This window comes from Bos indicus x Bos taurus, chromosome 29, assembly GCF_003369695.1.
Source record: "Bos indicus x Bos taurus breed Angus x Brahman F1 hybrid chromosome 29, Bos_hybrid_MaternalHap_v2.0, whole genome shotgun sequence".
Taxonomy (NCBI): domain Eukaryota; kingdom Metazoa; phylum Chordata; class Mammalia; order Artiodactyla; family Bovidae; genus Bos; species Bos indicus x Bos taurus.
In genome coordinates, this window is record NC_040104.1 from 3693588 (window position 1) to 3713908 (window position 20321).

Below are 20321 nucleotides of genomic sequence, written 5' to 3' on the forward strand. Positions count from 1 at the left end.
CTCACTCTCACGAACAGAAGTGAAGGTGTGCGGCCTCGAGACCGGGGTGTGAAAGGCCCTGGGCTACACCCCGCGCTCTCGCTCTCAGAGGGTGTTCCGAGGAAAGCCAGGCCTTGAATAGGTCCACACGGCAGGGACCCGGGCCAGTCCCCAGCAGCCAGGTGAGTCCGAGAGCCTGCCATCCAGCCCCGGGGGGCCTTCCCGTGTCAGCGCCCTCAGGAGGCCCTGAGTCAGGCCCGCCTGCGACAATGCACAGGCACTGGGGACTGTGAGCTGCTCCCTGTGGAGTCACTAAGCTCTGCAGTGATTCGTCACGTAGCAGTGGATGAAGAACGCACACGGATTTTAAGTCCCTGCGGGGGTCCTAGTTCCAACAATGTCTGGCCTAAACTAGCTGCCCACTGAATGTGGAAGCTCAGAACACAGAGACATGAAAAAACACACGCCATGAACAAGGCGAAAATACGAAGGTGCTTAAACCAGTCCACGCTGAAGGAGATCAGCCCTGGGATTTCTCTGGAGGGAACGATGCTGAAGCTGAAACTCCAGTACTTTGGCCACCTCATGTGAAGAGTTGACTCATTGGAAAAGACTCTGATGCTGGGAGGGGTTGGGGGCAGGAGGAGAAGGGGACGACAGAGGATGAGATGGCTGGATGGCATCACCGACTCGATGGACGTGAGTCTGAGTGAACTCCGGGAGTTGGTGATGGACAGGGAGGCCTGGCGTGCTGCGATTCATGGGGTCGCAAAGAGTCGGACACGACTGAGCGACTGAACTGAACTGAAACTTCCAACAAGAATCTTCTCACTAAAACATGAGGCATGTGTGGATCCATTCACTCATAGGATGATTTCAAAACTGTGCTAATTAGTACTGTGCTGGGCCTCACAGGAAGCCACACGTTATCAATTGGTTCTTTTAAAAAAAAAAAAAAAAAGCCTTAAAAGTAAACTCTGAGTCAGAAAAACAAAAATGGGAAGACGTAAAGCAATCTATCAACACTTGGTTCCAAAACCACGTCAGGACCACAGTGTGAGGGGGCAGAGGCCTCACAAAGTGCCCACCAGGGACGGGCGGGGGGCGGGGGGCGGGGGGCGGGGGGGGGTCCTCGCCTTGGACGGCTCGTCGCGCAGCGCTGCCAGCCGGCCTTTCTGGGGGCGCCGCAGGACCGCTGCGCCGCTGAAGGAGTCTGCTGGCCCGTCAGCCACAGGGAACCTGAAGTCCGGGACACTGCCCAGGTGTGGTCGGCTGGAACACACGGGAAAGAAGAATGATGTTAGGAGAAAAGAGAGCTCACTCTGTCAGTCAAGCCAGAGCCTGTCGATTTGGAAAATTAGCAATTTCACAGAAAAGGGGGCCCCGGGGCGGGCTCTGCCCTCCTGGCTCCAACAGCAGCAGCAGGCCGCCCGCTGCCCTGCGAATACTCAGGTCTCAGCACCGCCAGCTGGGAAGCTCCCGTGGAGAAGGCAGTGCTAAGGCGAGGGTATGGCTGGCTGCCCAGCGTTCGGGGCCTCGGTCCCCCGTGGAGCCTGCCCTCAGGTCCTGGGGCGGGTCTGCACCTGCTCCGCTGGCTCCTGGGCACCCACACCACCTCCGACCCGTGCCTGCTCTGCCCTCCATCTCCCGCATGACGTCCACGGACCACAATCACCTGTCTCCCTGGAACACTGTCTGCACCGCTCTCAGCACTTCTCACAGCGCCTCAGACAGCCCATGGCACACAGCCCTCAGACCCACAGCTCGGAGCTGAGCCGCACAGGTGTTTCCCAGGAGACGCAAGTCTGGAATCTCCCCAAGCCACACCTGCTTCCCTCCCATCTCCCCTCCCTCCTAATGGACCCGCTCCTTTCTCTGCTCAACTCCTACCGCAGCACACTTGGGAAGCGGGCGGAAGCTACAACACAGTCCTGCTTGGGACCGTGCACACTCGCGGGTCCTCTGAAGGCCACAAACGCCTCCGGGCTGGGTCACCCCCCCACCATCACCTCCCAGTCCCCTCGTGGAGTGCAGCCTCCATCGCTCTCCCCCTCCTCACCCGAGGCTCTTTCCTCCGGGAGAAGGTCTCAGAGACAAGGTGAGCAATTCCACTGGGAGGTCCTGCCAAATACACTGAGCCCGCCCTGCCCCCGAGCCAGGCTTCAGTCCCCACTACCCCGACCACCCCGCCCCCGCCCCCAAGCCAGCCTGCCCTGCCTGCAAGCCCGGCCCTGAGGCCCCACCTTTGCCACCGAGTCACTGACCCCTCAAGAGCTGCCTCCTGGAGACACCCCTCCCTCGCCCAGCCTCTGCAGGCCCCCATCTTCAGAGGACAGCGGCCCCTCCTGCCCCGCGCCTGCCTCCTCTTCTCGTCTCTCTCTCTCACTGACACGCAGGGGACTGGTGACCAGGCTTCTCCCTCTGAACTCCCAACCGCGCAGGCCTTCGGGTCCCAGCACCAGCGCCCTCCTCGTTACCCAAAGCCCCGAGAGCAGGAGGCCGTGTCCACCTCCTCTTCCTCCACTGTCCGCACAGTTCTCCTCACACTCGCCTCGTCCACCCCGGGAGCAGGGGGTTTCCCCCTGACAGCACCAGGCCCTCACCCTGGAGGAGCTCTGTGGGCAAGGCCGGCCATGTCCCCCATCCGTCCCGCAGGGCACGTGCTCCCCTTGAACTCCACCTGCCGTGGTTGCAGACACAGGGCCAGCTTCTGGCTCTGTCTTTGTTTGCAATGATATCCCTTTTCTCCAGAAGAAGGCTGGGCGGGGGCCCTGGACCGTTAGGATCCCCTAAGCACACAAATGTAGAAATACACGTGTGGGCTCCAAACAGCCTCCTAAGTCAGGATTCAAGCAGAAGTCAACTTCCTATAGATGAATGAATGTCACCAGTTAAGCACTTTAATAACCTTTGCTAAAATTTAACTCTCACTTGTGACCATTTTCCATGAAGAAGCCAAAGAAAAATCTAAATACTTAGTAAGAATTACTGCCCCTATAACAGGAGTAAGAAAAAATCAGGATGCTCAGTAATCTGCTCGTCTCATTCACAAGCCAGGTGATTCCTCCCACTGCGGCCAACAGCAAGTCACGTCTCAGTCTCCATTCACGTAAAAAAGACTACAGGTCACTAACCTTCTGCGACTCTTCAGAAACATCAGTGCCACAGTCTGTCAGGCCCCTCAAATGAATACACCCAAACATCAACTGGTCGGTCCCCACTTCCAAACCTCTGCCTGTGGTTTTGAGTGTTGTCAATAGTGTGACCACCACTTTCCCTGGTACCAAGTTCAACCCTAAGGAACGATGCTTGTCTCTTCCCTCTCGCTGGCCACGAAGCTACAGGCTCCTTGAGGTGCGACCATGAGCAACACCCAGTCATACTGTCCACACGCCAGACGGGCCCTTGTCACGCTCGACAGCACTGAGGGGAGCTGCCCGGGGGAGCAGCCTACCCTTGGTGGAGGGGAGCCCCTCGCAGCCTCGTCTGGTCCAGTTCGGCTCTCAGGGTCTCCAGGTTTAGAATCAGCTGGTCCTACGAAACAGCAAATGACACAGCCTGCAGCACTTGCTTTCCGGATGTAAAATGACTTGCACCAAAATGTGCAGAACAGGTTACGTGAGTAGGTATCAACTCCCAACATTCTAATTCTGAGAAAATGTTCCCTAAGAGTCCCATAGCAAGTATAAACTCTCAGAACAATGTTAAACCTCATAAACCATAATGAGGAGGAAGTTCCATCTCAGGTGTAGAAAAGCTTCTGGAGGAAACGTGGCAAGCCATCACCAGCAATGACGTCAGAGAGAAGCTGACTTGGGGCGGGGGTTGGGGGGGCAGGACTCACTCTGTTGCCCTCGCTCCTCTCATTGCTTTAAACCATCTCCACGGAGCTCACACTCACTCCCAGGCATTCCTCACACTCATTCCTCTGCACCCCACTTCAGTTCCTCACTGGTAAAACAAGTCACATGGGTCAAGCTTGCGGGTCACTCAACTCAACCCGGCAGCTCTGTGCTGTAGGCCACGGCAGTCACGTGCCTCGTGCAGCCACGGAGTGCGAGACAGGCCGGTGCAAAGCTCGGTGTGGGAATCACACAGGAGATTTCAAGACCCACGGTGAAAAACAGAACATAAAGTAGCCCGTTCGATTTTAGGATATTTTAGACTGTGTACGTGGCTCGTATTATCTTTCTGACAGACAGTACTGTCCACGTGAAAGGCTCATGCTTTGTTCAGCTTTCGAATGAACCCGGAAAGGACTATTCAGGATTCTGATCCACACAGGATGGCCACACACTCTAAATCCACCTATAATGCAAATACATTCAATGTTCAAAACCAGAAACGCTGTACACGATGCAGCAGTGGACGAGCCATAAAGAAAATGTAACTCGACTTCCACTAAGCATCTGCAGTAGTCCAGATGAATTCCAGCTCAATTCGGCTCTTAACAAACTTCTGAACGATTCAGACATTCAAGTACCTTGTCGTTTTGCATTTCTTCTAATTGCTTTTTCACATTTTCAACTTCCCGAAGGAGAGAATTCTGAAAAAGATACAAGGAGTGCTTTAGTATCAATTCTTACAGATGCCGCGTGGACCGCGGGGCAGCTACACTTCTGTCTGAAAGCATAAAGCCCCTCAGGATGCGTGGTGGGCCTCACGCCCAGCGTGAAGTGCTAGCACAAGGCCAGATGACAACTTTTAACACTGACTTGTACACAGACAATCTTCTTCCCGGACTGATCTTCTAGATACAAGGAGGCCAGCTCCTTGGGGTAAGTGAAACTGCTTTAAACTTGCTTTCAGCTTTTGCAGTTCAGTGATCACTCAGGAAGTTGGTGCAGGTTTCACATGCAAACTTCAAACCCAAGACAAAACTATCCCCACCTCAGGGCCGGCCCACAGGTCAGGGTGAAGTGAGGGGCCTTCCCTGTGTGGACTCTAGTGAGGTGTGTGTGTCATCTTGGGTTTTGTGGGGGAAAACGTGCCGCAGAACTCGTAGTGACCACTGGTCTCTCTCAGACAAGCGTTGCCCAAGCGCTGACCTCAGGGAAGGTGCTGGGCCTTGTCTTTAGGGCACTGGTGCAGCTGGGACAGGTTTCCACCGAACCTGAACCAGAGTGTTGCCCACTGAGCTGCTCTGATGGAGGTTCTCAGACATTTCCCAAACCAAATGAAAAGAGAGAAGGCTGGAGTTGGAATATGAGAATGCTTTCTTTTAGCTAATTCAATCTTTTCTATCACGTTATATAAAAGCTACTGAACTAAACTTATTGATGCGGCCGCGTCGGGCCTCGGCTGCATCACGCGGGGTTCCTTTGTCGTGCTCACCCCGCGACACGCGGGATCTTAGCTCCCCAAACAGGGATCGAACCTGCATCCCTGAGCTTGCAAGGCAGACTCTCAACCACCGGACCGCCAGGAAAGCCCCAGAAATAAACTTCTAAGAAAGAAACGAAGGGGTGAGGGTGGACCTGGGCACACGGCTATGTCTGTTCCTTTACACACTGCCTATGGATGCCATCACGCTTACTGAGTAGCGTGAAATAACTGCTACTCAATTATTCGTACCCAATAAAGACACTCACTGTGGGGCCCTCTATGGGAACAGCTTTCCAACTCCTGTCCTGGAGATTCCCCGCGGCTCCCCCCACAAACCAGGCCAGGCCGGGTCAGACGCCTCTTGGTAAAGCAGCTGCGGGGCCGGCTCACCTTATCCTCCAGAGCAGCCATTCTCTCCTTCAGATGGAGCTGAAGCCTCTCGTTTGACTCGGACAGAAGCTTATCCACGGTATCTGATAGGCGTTTATTGTGTTCTTCATTCATTTTTTCTCTCTGCCTTGCCTAAAACAGGAAAACAAAAACTCATCAACGTCAAGCACAAGCACGGTCATTATTGTAAAAGCACCGGGGAGCTGCGACGTGAGCGGCCTGTGCCCCGGTTCCCGAGGCGGTCCCCTCCCACGGCCACCTCTGGTGGGCTCGAGCATCACCAGAGCAGACAGGCAGGTGCAGAGGGAGGCAGGGACTTCACTGGTCAAAGGTCACTCCCAACGCTTGTTTGGCAGAGCACCTGGGGACCTTACTGTCACCAGCCATTACCTGTCGGAGGGGCTTGGGGAGCAAGCAGATTTACACTCAGAATCAAGCAGACTTTAAAGGGGATCAGCTTACACACATGTTGGTGGAGGAATTTCCCAATATGTAAACAGAAGCCTGAGTCTGGATTAAGGGGGTGAAATGAATTCAATTTATAAAGCAAAAGGTGAGAAAATTCATTTTGGAAAAAGGAGAGTGGAGATAGACTTTCACGTTTCTTTACTTCCGACATCACTTGACTTCTTTGTAATGACTGCTGTTGTTCAGTCGCTCAGTTGCGTCTCACTCTTCGTGACTCCATGGACTGCAGCATGCCAGGCTTCCCTGCCCTTCACTACTCCCCAGAGGTTGCTCAGACTCACATCCACTGAGTCGGTGATGCCATCCAACCGTCTCATCCTCTGTTGTACCTTCTCCTGCCCTCAATCTTTCCCAGCATCAGGGTCTTTTCCAGTGAGTCAGTTCTTCGCATCAGGTATTGGAAAAAATATTGGCCAAAGTATTGGAGCTTCAGCTTTAGCATCAGTCCTTCCAATGAATATTCAGGACTGATTTCCTTTAGGATTGATTGGTTTGATCTCCATGAAGTCCAGGGGACTCTCAAGAGTCTTCTCCGATACCGCAGTTCAAAAGCATCAATTCTTTGGCACTCAGCCTTCTTTATGGTCCAAGTCTCACATCCACACATGACTACTGGAAAAACCATAGCTTTAACTAGGTGGACCTTTGACGGCAAAGTCATGTCTCTGCTTTTCAACATGCTGTCTAGGTTGGTCACAGCTTTTCTTCCAACGATAATTCATATTCAGTTCAGTTCAGTTGCTCAGTCTTGTCTGACTGTGTAACCCCATGCACTGCAGCATGCCAGGCTTCCCTGCCCATCACCAACTCCCAGAACTTGCTCAAATTCATGTCCATTGAGTTGGTGATGCCATCCCACCATCTCATCCTCTGTCATCCACTCTCTTCCTGCCTTCAATCTTTCCCAGCTATGATAATTCATATTAAAAAACTAGAAGTAATTACCTCAAGCAATTTTTAAATGTGAAAACAAAGTGGGCAAGTCTGTGTTTTATAAAATGAACATCAATTTCATGGTTTGAAAAAAAGCTGTTTTAGGACCTACTGTATAAAAAAAAAATGGAAAGAAGACAAAAGAATGATATGTTTGAGGCTGGCCCTGTGTTGGAAATGGCTGAAGCTAACTGATAGGTCACGGGTATTTATTATACTGCTCCTTCCACTTTTGGGCGTGTTTGAAGTTTTCCATCATAACAAATTAAAAAACATATTATTTTCTGTTAAAACAGAGCCTTCTCCAACAACACAATTCAAAAGCATCAGTTCTTCAGCATTCAGTCTTCTTTATGGTCCAACTCTCACATCCGTATATGACTACTGTAAAAAAAAGATAGCTTTGACTATATGGACCTTTGTCAGCAAAGTGATATTTCTACTTTTTAATATGCTGTCTAGGTTTGTTATAGCTTTCCAAGGAGCAAGCATTTTTTAATCTCATGGCTGCAGTCACTGTCTGCAGTGATTTTTGAGCCCAAGAAAATAAAACCTGTCACAGATTCCACATTAAGGCATCGGCATTCAAATACTTTTAAAGCAAAATAAAAGTTGACTTTGAATTGGCTTAGTCATAAAGAGTATCCCGATCTCAACAGCCTCGAGCAGCAGTTATGAAAGTAAGGAAGAGCACCCCTGATCGGGAGACGTTGAGCTCTCTGCCGAGGCGGGGAGGGCACCTCACCGCGGGTCTCATGATGGGAGTCAGAACCAATTCCCCCTGGGAGCCCGCCTCTGAGGCTCTGCAGGCCAGGCCCAAGAACACAGGTGTGGTGGGGACAGCACCGACGCCTGAGGCTGGACCTGGGACGCCCTTCCATTTCCTGGATGGTCCATGTCACCGTGTGGCCAGCCCCTCCGGGAAACCTCTCTCAGGATCGGTGACGCGAGCCCCCATGGTCACCCTTCCCTGACGCGCCTTCTGTCGCAGCGCAGCTACAGTTCTCCTCCTGCCCAGGAGGAGCCTCCTCTGAGGCAAGCAGGCTGCACACATGGGTGCCATGCCTGCAGCTTCATGGGCCCCGGACTGGCACCTCAGGTTTGTCTGAGGGGCACTCTAAAGGCCACCTGTACCCTGAGAAGCTCCCCCGACTGGCTTCTCAGAGCAACAAGCAGCCTCCTTGGATGTGGGGGTCCCCTGGCCCCTGCCCACCGCCTATGGGCGACCACCTCTGGCCCTGCTCCTGAGGAGGCGGGTGCCCGGGTCAGCAGATGGGGCCACACACGCACACACTCGAAGGCAGAGACGGGAGCGGCAGAGAAAGGTGGTGCCGGCCCAGACGCAGCCTCCCCGCCAGCACACGCACCCGCTGCAGCTCCTGGTTCTTCTCCTCCAGCTGGGCCTCCATCTGCCGCAGCCTCTCCTCGATGTTGCCGTGTCTCTCTTCCGCCTGTCGGCCAAGAACAGGGTCAGTCCCGCTCGCAGCGCCCCGTCCTGACGGCACGTGGGCTGTGACCACAGGGGCGGCAAGCGGGCCATGCTCTATGCGGACCACGGGCCCCGGGTTCGCGGGAGGCACGCCCGCACGCCTGCTCACGCCGCCTGTGTGGCTTTGCGTGTGACACGTGGGCGACGGAAGGACTGCGTGTGGCGAGCCCCGAGCCAGCGCGGGCAGCAGGCAGCGGCAAGCGCGGGACGCGCGAGGCACACGTTCTACCTTCCTAAGCTGGGAGGTAAGTTCGAACAGTTTAGCCTCCTTAGTGGCAGAGCTTCCGGAAGACAAAAGGTCCGACTACAAGGCCGACCGGGGACGGACAGCAGAGATGCCGGGGGAAAGGAGAAACCAAGCCTTGAGAGGAAGATCACAGGCAGCAGGGCGCCCCCTGGCGGCTGTTAGTGACCCTGCTGTGGGAGGGTCTGCGAGCACCCGACACGCCGGCCGGCCGGCCGCCCGCGACCGGAGGGCCCCTCAGCTGCTCACTGAGCTCTGCGCAACGCTCCCAACAGCCGCGCCAGCACGGGCCCTGCCCGACTCTCCATGCCCAGCCAGTGCCCACCGGCAGCGCGGGGCAACACCTTTCCCGCCAGAAGAACAGGGTGGCTGGCTGGCTGGCAGTGGGGATGATGCCCCCCACAGCGCCACATCCCCGGGAGGCAGCCTCTCACCCGCAGGCTCCCGGGGACGGAGAGCTGGGAGTGGGGCCCCAAGACTTAAGAGAATGGGATTTTCCTGGGTCTGCGAAGAACTATCCTGCTAAGGTTTTGAGTTGCTGACTGACTGAACTCTGAGCAGCAGTGACTCGGAGCTGAAGCGTCCTGGAGACACACAGAACACGGGACAAAACGGAGGGAGATTAACGTAGGGATGACACAGAAGCAGGGACTGTCGGACACTCCGGGAGTGCTCCCATCTCAGACGGGCAGCACGACCCCTGCGTCTGCGCTCCTGCCTGGACTGAGCAGCAGGGGCGCGGTGGCACAGCATGGGAACAGGCCCTCCCCGCGCCCACCCCCAACCCCGCAGACCCAGAGCAGCCCCTTGGAGAGCACGGCCACCTCTGCGCACACCCGGCCCCGCGGACCCAGAGCAGCACCTTGGAGAGCGCAGCCACCCTCTGCGCCAGCTCAGCCTCCACCTCGGGCAGCGTCTCCGCCCTCCGCAGCGTCTGCTGCAGCTTCTGCTCCGCCAGCTCCAGGCGCTCCTGCAACTGCCGGTTTTTATCCTCTGTCTACAAAGGGAGAGCAGAGTCGCTGAGACAAAACCCGAACGCACGTGTCTACTGGATTAGCTCTGCTTCGGCAGCTGTGTCACGGTAAATCTTCTCTCAGTGTTCCTGGGCTTAGTCTCATTGGGCAGAATACCTCCCGCCAGAGTATTTGCTTTTCCTAAACGTCCCCAAAAGAGTCTTTTTTTAAAAAAAAAGTTCTTGTATATTAAAGACCAGTTTTCTATAGAAGCTTATTCATTCTTGTTGACAAGGGAAGAAGGGTTCAGTACTGACCCTTCTTAAAACGTCACCAGAATCATCATTTGAAGGGAACCCTACTGACCACAGATGGCCACGGGCATGTGAGCCAAAATACGGCTTTCATCTCCTCTGAAATACAGACCTGCTAAGAGTGTGCCTGGTGAAATGCCAGTCAACTGATACTTGTGAATGCATGATTATTCTTTTAAAAGATCTTATTAGTCTGAAAAACTTTCAACGTAGAAAATTTAGACAGATTCTTTTTTAAAAAAGAAAAAAAAATTAAATTATCTATAAGCTCAGGTTCCTGAGAGGTTAACATTTGTTTCTAAGCAGCTTTCTTATTTCTTCTGTGTGTGTTACTATTCTATGTACATACACAAACAATACGACATGCTTTAAAACTCTCAGAAAACAACAGCATATGGTATAGGGTATTTTCTGATCTGCCTTTTACAGCCATTACTTTGTATATCGTAATGCTCTTAATTAGCATTCCACATCATAAATTTCAATGGCTTTCTAGTATTTTATTTTTGTGTTGGGGCCAATGATACCCTTTGCAACACACCAGACCGACTCACTTTGCTTTGAAAGCCAGATTTGGTTCTCCTGGTTAAGTCCTGATTATCTGAGACCACACAGGAACAGGAGCAAGTAAGGCTCACCAAACCACAGGAGGTGCACACCCTAATCAGACCAGAGCTCTAACCCTGCCTTTTGTCACAGTGACCCCAGTTTCCAGCAGGCAGCCAGCTGCCGTGAAGTTCCCTGCCGCTCTCTGCTCTTTCAGTAAAAACACTAATAAGCCAACCAATTCACGTTCAAGTAAAACAAAAGAGTCAGGAGTGGAATTCCACAAAACGGTTAAACCAAGTCCCAAATAATTCAAACCTGTAAGTTGCAGTCACCCCCAATTTTTAAAAACTGTATTTCATTCCAGTACAGCTGATTTACCATGATGTACATCCACACTTTTCAACACAGTATTTTAGGGTCATAAGAACGTCACACTGGGACTTGATTCCCGACGTGGGAACCTCGTGAAAAGGTCTTTAGCTTCCTCGGTGATGCACCGCTACAGAAGTCAGACACAGTCAGTACCTGTCGATGCATAGAATCCTTATTTGCGATTTCATTTTCAAGTTTATCATTGAGGTCATGCACAGAGGTGGCTTCGCGCTGTGCAGCGAGGTAGCGTTTCTCAAGGGTAGTGATTCTCTCCTCCATGTCCTCCTTCTGGGCCATGGCCTACACCGGGCATTGCAGAGGAGAAAGGTAAGTCGTTATCACGGAACGCTCGGACACACTTAAGAGTAAAAAAGCTGGGCTAAATCCTAACTTTCAAATCAAACATAAAGTTAGTGTCCTCAAGACTAAAGTCCTAGACATGGCAGTTTTCCCTGATGTGAGCAAAAACGTGCCTACCTCAAAGGTCTCATCTGCCACGATTGCCACCCACCTGTCTTAACGTTCTGTCTGGCCACTCGGTTTACCAAGCTTCTTTTCTACATAATAAACCCAAACAGCAAACAAAAAGTATACTAAACTACCCTATTATTCCAAGAATTCCAGGAGGGAAGGTATCTGGCATGAAGTCAGGACCTCTGTCTGCTACACCATACAGGCAGCCTTGACCTAGAACAGGGAGGGACCTTCAACAGATCCAACGGGGAGCTCTGAGGCTCGTTTCCTCAGGTAAAAGTTGGAAAAATCTCATGCAATTTCCTCAGAATTAAAGTAAGAATATTAACGAGTGGAAAGAGAGGTCAGAGTGAAACACAACTGGAAGCAGCCTTCTCAAGCCTAACTCTTCTGAAGCGGAGTTACACCACGTGTATGAAGCGCTCAGACCAGGACCAGAACTTGCTGCTGGTGCGACTCCTGTCCGCCGCTCAAAACCCATTTCAGGTCCCTCCGTAGTTACTAAGTAACCAATGTTGGCAAAGTCTGAACATTAAAACTGAAAGGTCTTAAAAACACTTTTTCCAGAATTCTCTATGTATTAAACTCTGCCAGTGTGAATAGGTTATACAAACACGTGCACATATTCCTGTTTTGAGTTCTCACACAGCATCACTCACACCAAGCTACTAAACAAGTCCGCCTGCTGTACCACGTGTTGGAGGGGTCTCTCTGAGACCGTCTCACGGGGGAGGGAGGCAGGGTGGGCGCTATCTGTCTGTGTACAAAGGAGAGGCGAGGTGAGGCTCACAGCGGGAGGCCTGAGCCCCCAGCAGTCTTTTGTTTTCACAGTGACCACTAGGTAGCTTCTCATAACTCATGACACCCACAGACATGACCTCCAGGAACATCATGATTCCACATGGTCACACAGCTCGGGCCTGAGGGTCTGAGGGTGGGGAGTAACACATACTCACTGCTGATAGCACGTGTAAAATCAGCCCTACTGTACAGCACAGGGAGCGCTACTCCGTGCTCTGTGGTGAAGCAAATGGGTAGGAAATCCAAAAAAGAGGAACACATGTGTGTGCTGATTCACTTTGCTGTACAGCAGAAACTGACACAGCAGTGTAAAGCAACTACATGCCAATAAATGAATGAATGGATGAATGAATTTTTAAAAAAGGAACACCTGGGCCCCTAGAACTGGTACAAGCGCGGAGTCCACAGCCCGGGTGCGGCACAGCGCCAAGGCCACCCTCATGTCGCTCCACCGCCAACGGACCAGGCCTCTTCTGCCCCAGAGCCCACGACGCAGAGGCAGGGAGGCATCCGGCCGCGGTCCCGCCGGTGCTCTGCTCTTGCTCACGCAGCCACCGCAAGGCTGAGATCACCGGGAGAACAAGGGACCCACATTCCACCGCAGGACAACAGACACGGCCGCCGTCACTCACTTCGCGGACGTCCCGCTGCAGTTTCGTGTTCACTTCCTCGGACTTGATGAGGTCCTTCCTGGCCGTGTCCAGGTCCTCCTCCAGCTCCGTCACGTGGGCAGAGAGGGCTGCCAGGCGCTCCTTCATCTGGCTCTGCTCCCGCGACTGCTTGTCGATGACTTCCTGGAGCTCCATCACCTTGGCCAGGTCTTCCTCGTGGCTCAGAGAGCCGTCAGAGGATCTCTAAGGGGGAAAGGAAGCCTTAGGCGGCCGTGTTTCGGGAGGGAGGAAACACAGCACTTCCGGGCAATCGGTGAGGTCAACACTGCCTTCTGCACTCTAGGAGCTCACACGACCCTCACGGCCGCTCAGACCTACATGGTGCATTGGTGAGAGGTCCCAACAGCCCCACACAGACTGGACGGTAAGACGAGAACCAGACAGAGCGTGAGACCAAGGACTTGCCTTTCCATTGGCGCTCGGCGCGCTTTCCTGCTCGTGATTTACATCAAGCACCCCGTCCGTTAGTACCTTTTTCTGGTTATTCTGCTCTTTAAGAATCATCAGCTGAAACCAAAAAATTGAAGGAGAGTAAAGAAATAAGTAAACACAGCAAAACTCTACTTGGAAAAACTCAAGTCTAAACTGAAAACACAACATAAAAAGAAAATATGTGGTGATGCTATCCATGCCAAATAGAGCCAGGTGATTAGAGTCAGAATTTGTCTTCTCCTGGACAAAGGGGTACTTAAGAGATCCTGCAGCTCTGAGCCACAGTCTAGTTTACCAGTGATTAAAATAACCCAGGTGGGCGGGTCCTCAGTCAGAAAGATAAATAACATGTGATGCCCACCACTACGGCCTTCATTCTTTCTTATAATGAAGGGATAAAAGTGACAAACCCTTAACTGAACTTACACGAAGACTGATGAGGCTCACCTCCTTGTGTGTGGCGCCCAGTTCTTCTTCTAACAAACTACACCTTTCGAGCGCTACTCGCAATCGCTCTCTCACCTGAAATGAAAGGGGCCGAGTCACTGAGTTGCTGTGTGTGTGCACGTCAGTGCACTTCTCACCGTACACTCACCCCGATACACGCTACTGCCACAGAGCACCTTTAACGTCTCTCATTGATCTTAACATCAAGAAAACCTGCTTGTTAACAGCTTTCAATTCTAAGTTTGAGAGAACAAAATGTTATCCTAAATTAATTTTATTACCCAGCTTTTAACTGCAAATTCATATGCAGAATATAATAAATCTTGAAATATTTATGCCAACTAATACTTTTTAACTGGGGGCTTCCCAGGTGGCTCAGTGGTAAAGAATCCGCCTGCCAATACAAGAGGTCAGGTTCAATTCCTGGGTCAGGAAGGTCCCCCAGAGTAGAAGATGGCCACCCACTCTACTATCTTTGCCTGGGAAGTCCCGTGAAGAGAGGAGAGTGGGGGGCTACAGTCCACAGGGTCGCAAAGACTCGGACATGACTGAGCATGTACGCAGGCAACGCTTTTTAACCATATAAAACTCTGACTTCTTACAGAAAAAACTATTTACAAGAATACAAGACGCTCAACTTGTTACACAAACAAGTGAGCTAGTTTTCAAGTCGACTAGTTACACAAACACGTGCGTCGTTCACCTAACAACGCAGCAAGTGTACAGATCCAGGAGGGCCAGGTGGCTGGTACCTTCTCGTCCAGGGCCTTGTGGTGCTCGAACAGCGACTTGAGCGCCTTGAGCACCTCCACCTCGCTGGACACGCCGGCCGGGGACTGTGCCTGCCGCTTGACCACCGTCATCCGCAGGGACCGCTCGTGCCGGGAGACCAGGCACTCCAGGTGCTCCAGCAGCAGCTGCAGGGCGGGGCCAGAGCAGCACCTTCAGCCTCACCCTTGAATTTGGGGCCGATAACTCCTCTCAGCCTCACGCTAAGACCAAAACTGTGCTAAGGCATGTCGGAATCCCGCCAGTTCAGTCTAAAGTTAGACTGGACTTCCCTGGTGGCCCAGTAGTTAAGACTCCACACTTCTGCAGGGGTCATGGGTTTAATCCCCACTTGGGGAACTAAGATCCCACACAAAGTGAAGCGTGGACAAAAATGTTAAGAGAAACCCCCCTCAAATGTACTAAAATTACATTAGCTCTCATCATAAATTTGAAGCAAGGTATGAGAACCCTGAACTGATCCACCCCGGGCCACTCAGTGGGAAAATGTGGAAAATGGGTTGAAAACCAGACAGAGTTTAAAGACAGCAACATGGAGCCCAGTGGTGACCCCCGCAGGGCGAATGTCAACACATGAGAATCCCCCTACTGACCCTGGTGTTGTTCCTTTCTGCTTTCAGCTCAGCAATTTCTTCTTCTCTTTCAAGAAGCTGCTCCCTGCATACATTTAGTTCTTTAGTAAGTGCTGCAAACTCCTAGAAAACAGTTAAATGAGTAAGTAACTAAACGTAAATACAAATTAAAAAACAGAGTGAGAATCTGAAGACTGACCCTGTCAAGCTTCTCCAGGCTCCACACAAAGGATCTCCCTGCCCCTCCAGAGAAGAGGGGGTCCACTGACCCCTCGACCACACAGACCACCACTACTCAGACCGGCCTTCAGCCTCCACCTCAACCTGGCAGGCCCATAGCCTGCCTTCTCCAGACCCAGGGAAGTCTGAGATACTTTCCTAAACATAAATCCTAAAAACAAAGTGGATAAAGAGATTCTTAAACGACACACAGACAAGTGACCTGGAACCTCTGGGGAGAGTGAAGAAAAAAGGGAAGGTCTACAAGGCCACCAGGCTTTGGAGTGTTCCTCTGGGAAAAAGGCTGATGGCACCCCAAGCCACCTGTTAGCCTGACTCCACTGAAGTCACCCATTCAATCAACTGGTTAAAATGTTCAATTCATGTTACACGTATTTTATCACAATTTGCGCGCGTGTGCAGGCACACACACAGAACTCTCTGGAGACAAGGTGGCTTCTAAGAGCATGGATCAGCGACAGAACGTGAACAGCCCTTCACGCCAGGATTTCAGTGCAGACCGGCAAACACAAAGCTCCAGTCCCGCTGGGGAGAAGCAATCCAGCGTGTCCTCACACCGGACAGACTGCCCACATGGCACGGGCACTGGGCATCATGGCTGGGAAGCGGGCAGGGAGGGGAGCCACAGGGACTGGGTCTCCTCTCCACGGCCCCCCAGGAGCGAGGGAAGGAGGCAGGCGCTGTTCTCCGAGGCGGGGATGTCTATGGGAAGAGCAGGCTTTGGAGGGAGCGCTAACCGTCCAGTTTCAGACAAGCTTAATCTGAGACATACTCAGGCCTTCAAGCGGCAGTGTCAAGTCCAGAGCCTCCCAGTCTGGAGTCCTAGGGGACACAGGCCAAGATGAGACAGAGCAGAGAGGTGCTGAGTGCGGGCGAGAAGAGCCGAGGTTTGAGCCCAGCGAGAAGTCACTGCTGGGTGGCTGGGAAGTGAGAGGTGCCAGCCAGGGAGGCTGGGGGAAGCCAAGAGGGAAGGGGACCATCTAGGGCGTCAGGAACCCTGGGAGGAGCAGCCACAGTCAACGGGTACCGGGAGAAGGAGTCGCTTACTGGTCAGTAGAGGGTCTGCTGAAGTGGAGGCCAACGGTGGCCAGGACCACAGCAGGTCAGAAGCCCTGGCAGGGTCGAAAGCCCAGTGGACAGAGGATGGGGGTGCAGGGAGCACAGGCTTGCTCTCGTGAGGGACTCTGCAGTCAAGCGCTGAAGGCAATCGGGCAACTGTTTCAGGAGACGCAGGGTCAGGAGAGCCCTCTTAGAGGATACGCTGGGGCTCACAGGCTGATGGCAGGGGTCCGGGGCAGGGTGGGAGCTGAGCGGGCAGAGGGCACCTTTCCCGGGCACACAGCTCACCCACGGTCAGCAGACAGGCGGTCAGATGCATGGGCCCAGATCCAGATGAACAGTGAGCTGGTGGGGGGGCTTTCTGGAAGTCCTCGTTTAATCTCTTCCAATTTCACTGAGAAAACAGATGCCTCTGCACTGAGCGGCAGGGCGGGTGAGACACACCGGGGAGGGCAGGGAGCGGCCGGGACGCCCGGGCCGTGGCCGTGGGCCTCTGAGTAGACCGCAGAACGCGTGGACGGGGACTGCCGACAGGAGCAGGTTTCCGCGGGTGAGAGAGGCGTGCGGGTGGGACAGGCGGAAGAGGCCGCAATGCTGGTGGGCCGCGCGCGCGTTCCCGCGGGGGAAGACAACAGGGAGCCGCGAAGGGCGAGGGGCCAGGCGTCGTGGGGGGCGCGGCCAGCAGGCCCGGGAGGCAGGCCGCTGCTGCTGTCTGCCCCGCTTCCAGAGAAGAGACCCTTCTCCACATTCCCGCCAGCTCCCTTTCCTTAACCCGTTCATCACCAGGCACGAGCCTGTATCTTTTACACACACAGTTTCCTTAAGTTTCTCCTAATGGTACCAAACTGTCTTCACTCACCTATGAAGAGACTATTTAACTCCCGTCGTTTTGGCTAAATACAAGCGCTTCTTACAACGAATCCAACGGTTAAACCATTCTGTGAAATACCGCTTCTTACAACGAACCCAACGGTTAAACCATTCTGTGAAATACCGCTTCTTACAACAAACCCAACGGTTAAACCATTCTGTGAAATACCGCTTCTTACAACGAACCCAACGGTTAAACCATTCTGTGAAATACCGCTTCTTACAACGAACCCAACGGTTAAACCATTCTGTGAAATACCGCTTCTTACAACGAACCCAACGGTTAAACCATTCTGTGAAATACCGCTTCTTACAACGAACCCAACGGTTAAAACCATTCTGTGAAATACCGCTTCTTACAACGAACCCAACGGTTAAAACCATTCTGTGAAATACCGCTTCTTACAACGAACCCAACGGTTAAACCATTCTGTGAAATACCGCTTCTTACAACGAACCCAACGGTTAAACCATTCTGTGAAATACCGCTTCTTACAACGAACCCAACGGTTAAACCATTCTGTGAAATACCGCTTCTTACAACGAACCCAACGGTTAAACCATTCTGTGAAATACCGCTTCTTACAACGAACCCAACGGTTAAAACCATTCTGTGAAATACCGCTTCTTACAACGAACCCAACGGTTAAAACCATTCTGTGAAATACCGCTTCTTACAACGAACCCAACGGTTAAACCATTCTGTGAAATACCGCTTCTTACAACGAACCCAACGGTTAAACCATTCTGTGAAATACCGCTTCTTACAACGAACCCAACGGTTAAACCATTCTGTGAAATACCGCTTCTTACAACGAACCCAACGGTTAAACCATTCTGTGAAATACCGCTTCTTACAACGAACCCAACGGTTAAACCATTCTGTGAAATACCGCTTCTTACAACGAATCCAACGGTTAAAACATTCTATGAAATACCGCTTTGAATACAGGAGAAGACAAACGTATAGAACGCCACACTTATTTTTACTCCTTAAAGAAAAACTCTTCTCTTTGCTCAAAAGAATTCAACTGAAAAAAGTACCAGAGCAAATTAAACTTAGGAGTTTAGATAAACATGAGACAGGAAATTCCAAAGTTTAAGATTCCAAAAGCATGTTCATATGTACACTGCATTTGTATTATTTTTGCAGAAAAAAACTAGTAGAGCCTGAATAAATTCCAAATATGTGCAATAAGTGATCTGCACTATTTCTATGATAGGAACCTGTCAGCATCCAAATTTTTTTCTCTTTAGGAAAAAATGTTTGTTTAAAAAATACTGTAAGCCAGTTAAAACTGACATTCTATTTACTGTAATTAAAGTTTGAAGTTCACTCTTTGAAAGTGAACAGATACAACAGTCATTGGAATATTTTCAGGTTAAAATGCTAAGTCTGTGCAACATAGATTTGCATTTCCATTTGACATTTTCTAGGATTGAGACCAGGGAAAACAATATCCAACCATTAACATCAGTTTTAAAAACCTGATTTCCCATAATGTGTTAAAATCCCAATACTCATCATTTCTGGCTCTGGACAACAGGATCAGGTTACTCAAACCAGACAGGACTGGTCAAAGTCCACGATCAAGCTGATTTACAGTAAGTCCTACAGACGGGATGCGACGTTTGGCGCCGGAAGTGATGCCCGTGCTCTTCCCAGACACCGCAGGAGGACTTGGGGTGGGGGGGAGAGCGGCAGGGACAGTCAGAGTCCACCTCATGGACGGGGTCCCAAACCCTTCCCTTCTGCCCACATCCGTGCTTCCCCTGACCAGCCCGCGTCACAGTTCCACACCTTCTCATCTCTGTAATCTCCATCGACAGTTCTGTTTTTTAATTACTTATCATTTTTGCTAACCTGCTGAGAAAAGAATACAGCTCCACTGGAGAAAACAGGTGTACATCCTCTTAGTCGGGGGACGCGGTTGTAATAAAGGATGGAAATGGGGTCTGATTCTCAGGAAACCAAGACGAACACCTGAAAGCTGACTTGCACAGCTCACTCAGATAATCTACCAGCCGCAGCTATGGGGCGCTGCTGCTGCTGCTGAGTCGCTTCAGTCGTGTCCGACTCTGGGCGACCCCACAGAGCAGCCCACCAGGCTCCGCCGTCCCTGGGATTCTCCAGGCAAGAACACTGGAGTGGGTTGCCATTTCCTTCTCCAATGCATGAAAGTGAAAAGTGAAAGTGAAGTCGCTCAGTCGTGTCCGACTCCTCGCGACCTCATGGACTGCAGCCTACCAAGCTCCTCCGTCCCTGGGATTTTCCAGGCAAGAGTACTGTAGTCAGCTGTAAAAGCAGATTAAATTCTGAATTAAAAGATAATTAGAGGTTTATACATTCAAATGAACCAGCAAATTACATATTTGAAACTCCAATGTATTGATTAAAAGTTGCTTAAAAAGGTTATGTGTAACTATTTTTATTGTGACCTAATGACGGGAGGAGGACAGAGGGACACTAGACAGAAAAAGACCAACTTGATGCCTGTGCGAAATATGGGTCACAAGTTCACGAGACTTACTTAAAGTCATCAATGTGATAGCACTGGATTTTCAATCACTGATTATTTGCAAGCAGAGAAAAATGCATAAGCAGTTCAAAGGTCCCAATACATGTGATTTATCTTTTCTTATTTCTAAGAATTGGTGTTTAGTCGCTCAGTCGTGTGTGACTCTTTGCGACCACATGGACTGTAGCATACCAGGCTTCCCTGTCCTTCACCACCTCCCAAAGTTTGTTCAAACTCATGTCCATTGAGTCGGTGATGCCATCCAACCATCTCATCCTCTGTTGCCCCCTTCTCCTCCTGCCTTCAATCCTTCCCAGCATTAGGGTCTTTTCCAACGAGTTGGCTTCGCATCAGGTGGCCAAAGTATTGGAGCTTCAGTTTTGGCATCAGTCCCTTCAATGAATATTCAGGGTTTCTAAGAATAGAGACTG

At 51.6% G+C, this 20321-nt stretch overlaps 1 protein-coding gene across 7 annotated transcripts in view; it reads right to left on the minus strand.

The window, feature by feature from the left end:
* The window catches only part of PPFIA1 (PTPRF interacting protein alpha 1), a 77772-nt gene that overhangs the window by 30655 nt on the left and 26796 nt on the right, over window positions 1-20321 (minus strand). For 4 of the 7 annotated variants that reach the window (XM_027532926.1, XM_027532928.1, XM_027532925.1 and 1 more), the window contains exons 3-15: window positions 15224-15325; window positions 14594-14758; window positions 13842-13916; window positions 13368-13469; window positions 12924-13145; window positions 11170-11316; window positions 9691-9825; window positions 8814-8888; window positions 8463-8546; window positions 5695-5826; window positions 4463-4525; window positions 3434-3513; window positions 1116-1251 (exon numbers count right to left, since the gene is read on the minus strand). In XM_027532926.1, coding sequence (XP_027388727.1) covers window positions 1116-1251; window positions 3434-3513; window positions 4463-4525; window positions 5695-5826; window positions 8463-8546; window positions 8814-8888; window positions 9691-9825; window positions 11170-11316; window positions 12924-13145; window positions 13368-13469; window positions 13842-13916; window positions 14594-14758; window positions 15224-15325 — 1518 coding nt within the window. The remainder of the gene's footprint in view (window positions 1-1115; window positions 1252-3433; window positions 3514-4462; window positions 4526-5694; window positions 5827-8462; window positions 8547-8813; window positions 8889-9690; window positions 9826-11169; window positions 11317-12923; window positions 13146-13367; window positions 13470-13841; window positions 13917-14593; window positions 14759-15223; window positions 15326-20321) is intronic. The other 3 variants (XM_027532930.1, XM_027532927.1, XM_027532929.1) reach the window with 1 other exon arrangement.